This window comes from Pongo pygmaeus, chromosome 5 (assembly GCF_028885625.2).
Source record: "Pongo pygmaeus isolate AG05252 chromosome 5, NHGRI_mPonPyg2-v2.0_pri, whole genome shotgun sequence".
Lineage (NCBI taxonomy): Eukaryota > Metazoa > Chordata > Mammalia > Primates > Hominidae > Pongo > Pongo pygmaeus.
The window spans coordinates 150,234,810-150,247,606 of NC_072378.2; the positions used below are offsets into that span (position 1 = coordinate 150,234,810).

A 12,797-nucleotide genomic window follows, 5' to 3' on the forward strand; every position below is an offset into this window, starting at 1 on the left:
GTCTCGCTCTGTTACAGCCCAGGCTGGAGTGCAGTGGCACGATGTTGGATCACTGCAATCTCCCCCTCCTGGGTTCAAGCAGTTCTCTGCCTCAGCCTCCCGAGTAGCTGGGATTACAGGTGCCCGCCACCATGCCCAGCTAATTTTCTTGTATTTTTAGTAGAGATGGAGTTTCACCATCTTAGCCAGACTGGTCTTGAACTCTCGACCTCGTGATCCACCCGCCTCAGCCTCCCAAAGTGCTGGAATGACAGGCCTGAGCCACCACGCCCAGCCTGATCTGATTATTTTTAATAATGAGAATACTGGCTGTGTGTGGTGGCTTATGTATGTCATCCCAGCACTTTGGGAGGCCGAGGTGGGCGGATCACCTGAGGTCGAGAGTTCGAGACCAGACTGACCAACATGGAGAAACCTCGTCTCTACTAAAAATACAAAATTAGCCTTTGTATTTTTGTATTTGCTTATATATGCAAAGAATCTATTCCTTCCTTTTTGGAAGGAGTCACAAGAAACTGGTAATATTGGTTACCTTTACAGAGTGAAACCTGGATGGTTGGAAATGGGAGTAGGGTGGAGACTTTTCACTTATAAATCTTTTAATTTTTTTTACTGAATTAATTAAAAGTTAAAAATTCACACACTGGAGTTCTAAAATTACTGAAACACATGATCTGAATGTAAGAATTCTAATCAAACAGTTTTTTAAAGTAATACCTGGGCAGATAGCCAAGATAACTTGGTTATCTTGGTAGATGACAATAGTAGAAAGATTGGTAGAAAGTTGGCAACTTTATTTATATGCCATGATGTGTGTACTTTAGTCTTAATGAATATTTTGTTTTCTTTTGGCAGCATGCATATGCGCTAGAACTTCTATTTGATCAGTTGCATGAAGGAGCTAAAGCTCTTGATGTAGGATCTGGAAGTGGAATCCTTACTGCATGTTTTGCACGTATGGTAAGAGTTTTATTCCTCATTATGGCCCCAACAGAAGAATATTATATGATTTGGCTGTATGTTTTTTTAACTAGTGGTTTTCGTGTTTATTTGTTTGTTAATTCTATAAGGATAGCAGTTGGAATGAGCTTCACTTAGGATTTTGTTGTTGTTGCAGGTGACAGAACACGCAACCCAAACTGGCAGAGCTAAAAGGAAGTTTATTTAGTTTATATAACAGAAAAGTCTAGGGGTATATAGTCTGTTGTGTGGCTGGATTTAGAAGACCAGATGTTGTTATTGACAATAGGGTTCTCTCTGTTTCTTGATTTGGCTTTACTTTCCTCCACATGTTGGTGTCATTATCTGGTAAGCTCTACCCTTGTAATCACAAGATGGTGGCCAGTAGCTCCCAAACTACCTTCTTCCAAGTTCTCATTTGGCAGAAAAGAATAGAATAAGCCTGGTTTTCTTTTCTTTTCTGTTTTTTTTTTGTTGTTGTTCTTAAAAACAGAGGTTTTATTGCATTTGGTCCACAGTTGGTATTTCACCTTATCTCATGGTGCAGGGACCCTGGGTAGGGCGCTCTGTACAGTACTTGGTGGGGCATGTGGCTGGGAGAGACAGAGCAGTATAGCTGGACAGGCCCAGAAGGGGAGAAGGAGGGCTGGGGGCTCCTTAAAACCTACTGAGGGACCAGACGCGGTGGCTCACACCTATAATCCCAGCACTTTGGGAGGCTTAGGCAGGCAGATCACATGAGGCCAGGAGTTCGAGACCAGCCTGCCCAACATGGTGAAACCCCATCTCTACTAAAAATAGAAAAATTAGCCAGGCATGGTGGAGCACCTGCAGTCCCAGCTACTCAGGAGGCTGAGGCAGGAAAATCCCTTGAGCCCAGGAGGTGGAGGTGCAGTAAGCCTTGATTGCACCACTGCACTCCAGCCTGGGCAACAGCAACAACAACAAAAACCTACTGAGGCACAGTGTGGGAGGTGGGGTTATCATGGAGAGGGGGTCAGGCTTAGCCCCGACAACTCAGAATTCTACTTCTTTGTATGGGCCTCAGTTTCCCCACCGGGCCCTGGGACATGTCTGAGGGTCCCAGGGAAATCCAGCCACTCAGGAGCCTGAGATATTTAGCATCGTAGCTGAGCCCTGTCTCCCAGGGGACTCATTTCCCAGCACCCTCTCCACTGTCCCTGCCCAGAATGAGCCTGGTTTCTAAACATTCCTACAGATTTACCAGGGTGAAGGTAAAACTTCTGCATTAGAAAAAGTGCTCTTAGAAAAATAATGCCTTTGTTATACTTCTGCCTTTTCTCATCAGAGCCTTATCTGGTCAATGGCTATCCAGAATATTAACTGGGGACCCACTAATATATGTTGGAGTAAAGGCTGATCATTGCTTAGATCATCAAATCAGTTTGATTTGAGAAATATCATGCCTGGAGGCCAGATTGGAATATTCTGATCTAGTTAAATTGGGAGTTGTGGATCCACCTTGGACTAGAATCCATGTAACTTGCTATAAATGTATAATCAGCAGACTTACTAGAATGTAAGCTCCAGGGAGTTGGAAATTTTGTCTGCTCTTTTTTATCATGATGGTATCCTAAACATCTAAAACAATGCCTGGCACATAATAAGGACTCATATTTTCTCAGATGTTTTGCTCATTTTATAGAGGTTAAGTCCTCATTAATGGATATCAGTGATTTTTTTTAAGGTTAGAAATGCCATTTAATAAATGACTCATTCTCTATACTTGACATGTTTATAGTTTTAGAGGATGTATTCATTTTAAAAAATCATTTGGTTTCTGAGTTATTTTTCATAAAATGGCATTAATGTTTTTCACACATTTACCATGTGTGAAAGTACTTTGTGTTTTAAGCACTAGAGCCTGTGTTCTAAGTGCTACCCCATTTTTATGATGGGGTATATGCCTTTTTCCTCCCCATTTTGTACTGAGGAACCTGATTCATACAAGGAATGATTGGCCGGGTGTGGTGGCTCACGCCTGTAATCCCGGCACTTTGGGAGGCCAAGGCAGGTGGATCACCTGAGGTCTGGAGTTTGAGACCAGCCTGGCCAACATGGTGAAACCCCGTCTCCACTAAAAATACAAAAATTAGCCGGGTGTGGTGGCACACACCTGTAATCCCAGCTATTTGGGAGGTTGAGGCATGAGAATTGCTTGAGCCCAGGAGACAGAGGTTGCAGTGAGCCGAGATCACGCCACTGTACTCCAGCCTGGCCAACAAAGCGAGACTTTATCTCAAAAAAAAAAAAAAAAAGAAGGAACGGTTAACTTGCCAAGGTATGTATGTATGTAAGTGATGACACTTAGACAAGAACCCAGATAGTCTGACTTCAAAGCCTTTATAAGTGTTAATTTTTTAAATTTTTATATTTTTTCTTAAAACCTTTATACTTAATATTTTAATTTACGAATAAATAAATATGCAAAGAAGGGATTTTTGTTGTTGTTGGTTTTTGTTTTTTGTTTTCTGAGACAGGGTCTCACTCTGTCACCCAGGCTGGAGTGCAGTGGCACGATCTCAGCTCACTGCAGCCTCTGCCTCCCAGGCTCAAGTGATCCTCACACCACATCAGCCTCTTAAGTAGCTGGGACTTAGGAGGCTCATGCCACCACACCTGGCTAGTTTTTGTATTCTTTTGTAGAGATAGGGTTTTGCCATGTTGCTCAAGGTGGTCTCAAACTCCTGGGCTCAAGCAGTCTACCTGCCTCTGCCTCCCAAAGTGCTGGGATTATAGGTATGAGCCACTGTATATATTTTCATGTTTTCTACTAAAAGCAGTAGAATCAAGTGTAGAAATTCCTTCCCATCAGGCGGGAGGCAGGGTGTGTGGTGGCTCACTCCTGTAATCCCAGCACTTTGGGAGGCCGAGGCGGGCAGATCACGAGGTCAGGAATTTGAGACCAGCCTGACCAACGTGGTGAAACCCTGTCTCTACTAAAAATACAAAAATATTAGCTGGGCATGGTGGTGCATGCCGGTAATCCCAGCTACTCAGGAGGCTGAGTCAGGAGAATCGCTTGAACCCAGGAGGCAGAGGTTGCAGTGAGCTGAGATCGTGCCACTCTACTCCAGCCTGGGTGACAGAGCGAGACTCTCTCAAAAAAAAAAAAAAAGAAAAGAAAAAAGAAATTCCTCCCTGTCAAATTCTTTATGTAACATTTTAATATTTAAAGTTATACTTTAGATGGAATTTAAATAAAAAATTATTGTACTACTATTAAATATTGGTAATTTTCTTCAAAGTTCTAGATTTAATCTAAGAAAGATAATTTTTCTTAGTATTACAAGTTTTATTCAATGAGAGTGATAGTTGAGAAAGTTGTATATATGGTAAATAATTTATGATAAACTGAGTGTTTAGCAATCTGTAGAAGCCTTAAGCTATTTTTGTTTTCTCTTTGCAGAATATGACTTTCAATAAGGAAAAACTTCAATAATACTTTAGAAAAACAAATTTAGCCCAATGAGCTACTGAATTGTTTTCTCTTTTCCAGGTTGGATGTACTGGAAAAGTCATAGGAATTGATCACATTAAAGAGCTAGTGGATGACTCAATAAATAATGTCAGGAAGGACGATCCAACACTTCTGTCTTCAGGGAGAGTACAGCTTGTTGGTAAGTATCAGAAAACTTTAAACATTTCTTCAGAGGATTTTTATTTTCAGAAGATCCAATTTAAGCTAAATAACACTCAGAGGTAATTATTGCATTTTTTTTTACAATCACTTTTAAGTACTAAAAAATAAAAACGATTATTCTTTTTGCTCACCTAGTGAGTATTTTGCAGCCATCACTTTGTGAGTTTAATTTTGTATTTTCCTATTAACCTCTGAGATTGAATTTTTTGTAATGTGTTTGACCATTAGGATTTTGTCTTTTGTGAAGTACCTGTTCAGATATTGGATTGCTTGTATTTTTGACTTACAGGGCTTCTAGCCCTTTGTCTATATATATAAATACATTTCTTCTCCCATTTGAGGTATGCCTTTTCATCTTATTGGTACCCTTTTGATAATAGAAATTCTTAATTTTAATGTAGTCAGACTTACCAATTTTTTTCAGTGCTTTCTGTGTCCTTTTTAAGGATACTCTGAGGCCACGAAGATATGTCTCTTATTATTTCTTAGAACCTTTATCATTTTTAGCTTTTCATGTTTAGGTCTTTGATCTTCCTGATGTTGATGTTGGTTTTTGTGTATGTGTGAGGTAAAGGTGCAGTTATATGTTTTTGTGTATGAATATCCAGTTATATTCCCCGGACACATTCAGTTCTGTTTAAAAGATAAAATATTGGCCAGGAGCGGTGGCTCACACCTGTAATCCCAGCACTTTGGGAGGCTGAGATGGGCAGATCATGATGTCAAGAGTTTGAGACCAGCCTGACCAACATGGTGAAACTCTGTCTCTACTAAAAATACAAAAATTAGCTGGGTGTGGTGGCACATGCCTGTAGTCCCAGCTACTCGGGAGGCTGAGGCAGGAGAATTGCTTGAACCTGAGAGGTGGAGGTTGCAGTAAGCTGAGATCGCACCACTGAACTCCAGCCTGGCGACAGAGCTAGAGTCCGTCTCAAAAAAATAAATAAAATAAACGCCCGGGCAGGTCTAGTAGCCACAGCCACCTCTAGAGGGATCTGGCTGAGGAGGAAGTGGAGGTGTTGCTTGCCTTGGCCTTTGCCGTGATCCTGTGTGGACACTGAAAGGGGAATACAGGAGTAAACCACACCAAAATGAGTCTCATGTTGCCAGTGAGGGACGTGAGAGATCAAGAGATAGATGAAGGTCAAGTGACAGATCACGGGACTCATCTCATGAAAGAACAGAGTCTCAACTCACGTCTTGTATTAGAAATGTTACTTCTCTGGCTGGATGTGGTGGCTCATGCCTGTAATCCCAGCACTTTGGGAGGCCGAGGCGGGCGGATCACTTGTCAGGAGTTCCAGATCAGCCTGGCCAACATGGTGAAACCCCGTCTCTACTAAAAATACAGAAATAAGCTGGGCGTGGTGGCAGGCACCTGTAATCCTAGCTACTCAGGAGGCTGAGGCAGGAGAATCACTTGAACCCGGGAGGCGGAGGTTGCAGTGAGCTGAGATCGCGCCATTGCACTCTAGCCTGGCGGACAAGAGCGAGACTTCGTCTCCAAAAAAAAAAAAAAAAAAGAAATGTTACTTCTCCAACACAACAGCACCATGTTGCATGAGAAAAAGATCACAGTTCCTCTCGTCCAAGCAGTCCTTGTTCTCCAAAAGCCTCCCCAAATGGTTCCATTAGCAGTGCTGGGAACAGCAGTAGAAACAGTAGTCAGTCAAGTTTAGATAATAGCTGTTAAGCTATCTGGGGAGATGGTGTTTGTATTTGAGAATGCAAAAGAAGGAGCTCGGAATATAAGAACATATGAACAAATAGCACCAATAGTGAGTAACACTAGATTTGTTGTAGACCCATCCGTTTCTACTGCACAGCCAAATACAGTGTTGGGCAGGATGTTTGTTCGGATCTGGCCGAGAACATAACTTTACACAACCCAATGAGAAAGGAGAGTATGAAGTAGCAGAGGGAATTGGTTCCACTGTGTTTCAATCTATTCTGGATTACTATAAAATAGGAATTACCTGTTGTCCTGATGGCGTAACTGTTCCTGAATTGAGAGAAGCATGGGACTATCTATGTATGTCTTTTGAATGTAGTACTATTAAGGTACTATATCTTAAGTTAACTTAAATAGGTGCTTCTGCCAAAGTATTCCTCCAGTAAAATTCATATAGTTTGCTGCCCATAAGGAGCAAAAAATATTTATCTTGGGCTTATTTGAATGATTAGGATGAGATTTAAAACGGAACTTTTCAGTTCCGTTATCTCCAGCGCCATTTCACGCTTTAGAGTGAGTCACGTGCAGGGAGTGTGAACATCAGACGTGGTTTATTATCCAGTCTGCCTTATCCTTAATCGTTCACAGATATTTATTTACTAATGCTTTTGTTCTTAAGAGTTGTGGGATAGAGGCTGGGTGCAGTGTCTCACACCTGTAAACCCAGCACTTTGGGAGGCTGAGGCTGGTGGATCACCTGAGGTCAGGAGTTGAAAAAAAAAAGAGTTGTGAGATAGGAAAATGAAGTGCTTTTCATTTACTAAATGACTGTTAACTCCAGTTTTTCATCAAAATAAAATTCCATTGTTTTAATGTTTCTGACCAAACAAAAAATAAAATGAGTTAAAAGCAAAAAAGTGAATATCCAGTTGTCCCGGGATCATTTATTGAAAAATCTATCCTTTCTCCATTGTAAACCTCCCGTACTAGAATTCTTCACATTAAGTTTGATCTAAACAGGTTTTTAAAGCATAGCTGTTTTTCTTTCAGTGGGGGATGGAAGAATGGGATATGCTGAAGAAGCCCCTTATGATGCCATTCATGTGGGAGCTGCAGCCCCTGTTGTACCCCAGGCGGTGAGTCAGGATTTTTTCTGTTTGTGTGTTTTTATTCAACTAAAACTCTACAAGAATTAAATAGAAAAGACTTCTAGATGATGTTCAAAATATAATTAGACTTTTATATCATGCATTTTGGTTACAATTAGCTGTTACTCTTTTCTTTTTTCATATGCAAAGAATTGTATAAATGACATGAAAATTACTAAACCCCAGTTTGTGGCGCTCATATTTGATCCAGGTAAGAACTAGGACAACAGTAGAATTGGGAAAATCCCTCTGGAGTTTATGACCTGATAATCAGTTTTTTGTTTCGTTTTGTTTTGTTTTGAGGTGGAGTTTTGCTCTTGTCACCCAGGCTGTAGTGCAGTGGCGCAATTTCAGCTCACTGCAACCTCCACCTCCCGGGTTCAAGTGATTCTCCTGCCTCAGCTTCCTGAGTAGCTGGGATTACAGGTGCCCGCCACCACGCCCAGCTAATTTCTGTATTTTTAGTAGAGACGGGGTTTCACCATGTTGGCCAGGCTGGTCTCGAACTCCTGACCTCGGGTGATCTGCCTGCCTCAACCTCCGAAAGTGCTGGGATTACAGGCGTGAGCCACTGCACCCCGCCAGTTTGATGTTTTTTAAATAGAATATGTAAGGCTGTATTTGGTGTATGGGAGATATGAGAAAGTATTTGCCATACATTATATTCTCACAAAGCTTATATTCTAGAAGAGATATGTCATATATGTAACCAGGAAATTAGCGATATGATAACATATAATTAACACAGGATATCTATTGGAAGGAAAATATATGCATATGAGGGAGAGAATTGTGCAGTGAGTGGTCAAGGAGACATCACACATGGATGGAACTTGAACTGAATCTTTAAGAATAGTAGGATATATGGCCGGGCATGGTGGCTCATGCATGTAACCCCAGCACCTTGGGAGGCCAAGGTGGGAGGATTGCTTGAGCCTAGGAGTTTGAGACCAGTCTGAGTACATGGCAAGACCCTGTTTAAAAAAAAAAATTAGCCAGGCACAGTGGCGCGTATGCCTGTAGCCCCAGCTACTCTGGAGGCTGAGGTGGGAGAATTGCTTGAGCCCAAGCTGTTGAGGCTGCATTGAGCCATGTTTGTGCCATGGCACTCTAGCCTATGGTCCTAGATTTCTGTTACATATGGCTTTTGCATAGTTCTTGACTAGATGACCAGGGGGTGAAGGTGACACTGTTTCTTCTGCCTAGTCTCATCCATTTTTTTTGTAGGATTAGATCAGTTATGGGAAGCTGAAAGTTGTATAATTTGTTCTGGTCATTGACTTGCTGCTTATTGGCCGAGTGACTGGGAAAATGACTTAATTGCTTTGGCCCTGTTGATTATCTGTTTAAAAAAAAAAAAGTAGCTCATGCCTGTAATCCCAGCACTTTGGGAGGCTAAGGCAGATGAATCACTTGCGCTCAGAAGTTCGAGACCAGCCTGGGCAACATGGCAAAACTCCATCTCTACAAAAAATACAAAAAATTAGATGTGGCAGGCACTTGTAGTCCCAGCTACTGAAGAGGCTGGTGGGAGGATAGCTTGGATTGCGTGAGCCTGAGAGGTTGAGGCTGCCAGTGAGCCATGCTTGTACTACTGCCTTCCGGCCTGGGTGACAAAGTGAGACCCTGTCTCAAAAAAAAGAAAAAAGGTAGATTGAACCGGTGGTTTTAACACATTTTAACTGAAGTATTAATATAATGTAGAAAGTTTTACAAGTCATAAACGAACAGTTCAGTGAATTTGAACACATGACCAATGGGTTTTTAACTTTTCAAAAAAAAAATACTGACAACCTAGAGTGAACAGTTAAAATCTGAAATAGAACTGTGCTTAAATGAGGGGGGTGGGTGCAGGGCCCATTTCTCCCTACTGGGACCCTGAAGTGATCTTGAAAGATATTTCTAGATTTAATTAAATTGAATTTAAATATTGTAGTAATACTTGCAAGTATTATAGGGGTATGTATACATCTGATTTAAGACAGATGTACTGAAGGGGCTTTCCAGTTTTTAAGATAGCAGAATGAAGATGTTTATGCCTTCTCTTGGATATCACCCCAAGATAACCAGAAAAACAGAAGCATAAACTCCATACTCAATTAACTAGGAGACTATACCTGCAATCCTGAATTCCACAGTGTGTGAAGATAGAAAGCAGATGGAATAATAGCTGACCCAGGAGGGTGGAGGAAGTAGAAACTAAAGAGACTACAGAGTGAATTATGCATACGCAGTTTGCTCTGCAAAACTCTGAAAAAGCTTAGGAATTGGTGGCATCAAGACCTTGAAAATCATAGGTAAAGCATGGGTCTGAAAAGAGGGAATGCTGCTTGAGACTCTGCATGAGGAATAATCAGCACTAATCCCTAAGTAAGAAATTTTCTAAAAACTGATGGACATGATTCTAACACAAAGAATTTTTAAAATAAGAAAAAAGAACAACCATATCATTTATATTCAGAATATTAGGGGATAAAGAGAATATTCTGAAAGCTTCTAGAGGCCAGGTATGGTGGCTCACACTTATAATCTCAGCAGTTTGGGAGGCCAAGGAAGGAGGATCACTTGAGGATCTGAGTTTGAAACCAGCCTGGGCAACACAGCGAGACCCCATCTGTACAGAAAATTTAAAAATTAGCCAGATGTGGCAGCCTGTGCCTGTAGTCCCAGCTACATGGGATGCTGAGGTGGGAGGATTGCTTGAGCCCAGGAAGTTGAGATTTCGATGAATCATGATTGCACCACTGTATTCCAGCCTAGGTGACAGAGCAAGACCCTGTCTCTCAAAAAAATAAAGCTTCTAGAAAAATAAAACAGATCTCCTGTTAAGGACTGGTAATCAGAAAGGCATCAGACTGCAAACAGCATTAGGATTCGTAAGTCAAAGTACCAAACCATCAAATTCTGAGTTGAAAATTATTTCCAACCTTGAATTCTGTATGCACACACATCACCAAGATAGTTTTAGGTTTGCAAATCTCCATCTCTTTCTTTTAATGCATTCCATGCACTATTTCACAAAATGCTTCTGAAGGAACTTTCTTAAATTATTAGGATGTCTTAAAATGTCTTAAAATTTAATGTCTTAAAATGCCATTTTTGTCATCCAAAAATGAAATGAGGGAGGAGACAGACAGTAGGAAAAACCAAAAGAGGAAACCGCATAGGGCATCTTGATCAGGCAGAGGCATGGAAATTTGTGGGATTGTTACAAAGGGAAGGGCCTGGATAGAAGCTGTGTAGCAGGCCTGGAGAATAACCAGCTCAGATTTGGAGCAAGAGAAGGAAAGGAAACAATGATGGGATACTTCTTGACTCAGCAGCAAATCATAGTTACACAGTCATAATTAAGAAATGATTTTAATAAAAAATGATAGGTTGGATTGGGGGAAGCAGAATGTAGATTAAGAGAGTTCAATCCTTATCTAGCATATGTTTTGAAATATAAAAGTAAATACTAGAAGACATAGCTAAAAGGATTTGAAATGACTGGATTTAGAGAGCAAGGGTGGGGTAGGGAGAGGAAGTCAGCTGTTTTTCATTATAAGCCTTGAAATTGAGAAAAACAAGAAGATAGACTTGCAGACAACCAAAATTTTGATTGAGGACACCCTTTCCTGAGGTAATAAATATCCAAAGTAAGGTTTCTGGCTGGGCATGGTGGCTCATGCCTGTAATCCCAGTACTTTAGGAGGCTGAGGCGAGCGGATCACTTGAGGTTAGGAGTTTGAGACCAGCCTGGCCAACATGTTGAAAGCCCATCTCTATTAAAAATACAAAAAAAAATTAGTCGGGCTCGGTGGTGGGCACCTGTAATCCCAGCTACTTTGGAGGCTGAGGCATGAGAATTGCTTGAACCCGGGAGGCGGAGGTTGCAGTGAGCCAAGATCGTGCCACTGCACTCCAGCCTGGGTGACAGAGTGAGACTCAGTCTGAAAACAACAAAAAACTACAACAAAAAAACAAAACAAAACAAAAAACCAAAGTAAGGTTTCTTCTTTAATGTTTTTTAATAGTGATCCGTAAAGCTATATGAAAATGGTAACATGATTTAAAAGTTTTCTGACTGTAAGAGCTTTCAATGAGTACTCTTGGTTCTTCATTGACAGGAGTGTCCTTATTCTAATGCTGCAGGGACTCCAGCCCTACCTTCCCTCCTTATGGTATCAGTAAACCTCAGTTGAATCGTATAACTAGGGTTCCCTTATCCCTTCAGTGATGCCCTAGATTCTACAATAATAGGATAGGGATTCCTTGCTGATTTTCTACACTTCCTCTCCTCCCCTCCTCCTTCCTTCAAACCCACAAAGATTCAAAACAGGCACACAGGCATTAGAATTCTATGCTCTGCCTTTGGCCCGCCAAGAGGGTAGTTCTATATTAGTTGGTTCAGTTCAAACATTTTGAGCACTACAGTTGTACCAGGTACTGTGTTAGATGCTAAAGACACAAAGATGAATAAGACACAGTCCCCATCCTCAAGAGCTTGTCATTTAATAGAGGAGGCTGATAGTTGAGTAATATAACAATCAAAGTATGTACAGGGTGAGTATCCCTTATCCAAAATGTTTGGGACCAGAAGTATTTTGGATTTTGGATTTTTTCAGATTTTTTCGCATTTTGGAATATTTACATATACATAATGAGATATCTTGGGAATGGGACCAAGTCTAAACATAAAACTCATTTATGTTATACCTCTTATACACGTAGCCTGAAGGTAATTTTGTATAATATTTCAAATAATTTTGTGCATGGAATAAAGTTGTGACTGCATTTTGACTGTGACTTGCTACATGAGGTCAGGTGTGAAATTATCTACTTGTGGTGTCATGTTGATGTTCAGAGTTTTGGATTTTGGAGCATTTCCAGTTTCGGGTTTTCAGATTATTGATGCTCAACCTGTATATACTATGTATTTATTTTTAAGATGGAGTCTCGCTCTGTCACCCAGGCTGGAGTGTGGTGGCGTGATCTTGGCTAACTGCAGCCTCCGTCTTTGGGTTCAAGCAATTCTCCTGCCTCAGCCTCCCGAGTAGATAGGACTACAGGCATCCGACACCATACCTGGCTAATTTTGTACTTTTTTAGTAGAGTTGGGGTTTCACTGTGTTGGCCAGGCTGGTCTTGAACTCCTGACCTCAAGTGATCTGCCCACCTTGGCCTCCCAAAGTGCTGGGATTACAGGCGTGAGCCACCGTGTCTGGCCTTAACCTGTATATACTAAATAAAGAACGTTTCTGCTTTCTGCCTATGGACACTAAAAGTTGTTTATAATGATGTCAAATGACTATTAATATAAAATCTGGGCTGGGCACAGTAGCTCACGCCTGTAATCCAAGCACTTTGGGAA

At 41.1% G+C, this 12,797-nt stretch overlaps 1 protein-coding gene across 2 annotated transcripts in view; it reads left to right on the forward strand.

The window, feature by feature from the left end:
- PCMT1 (protein-L-isoaspartate (D-aspartate) O-methyltransferase) overlaps positions 1–12,797 on the forward strand; it is a 60,114-nt gene that overhangs the window by 37,842 nt on the left and 9,475 nt on the right. For both annotated transcript variants that reach the window (XM_054491990.2, XM_054491991.2), the window contains exons 4-6: positions 856–960; positions 4,481–4,601; positions 7,347–7,432. In XM_054491990.2, the coding sequence (XP_054347965.1) occupies positions 856–960; positions 4,481–4,601; positions 7,347–7,432 (312 nt within the window). The remainder of the gene's footprint in view (positions 1–855; positions 961–4,480; positions 4,602–7,346; positions 7,433–12,797) is intronic.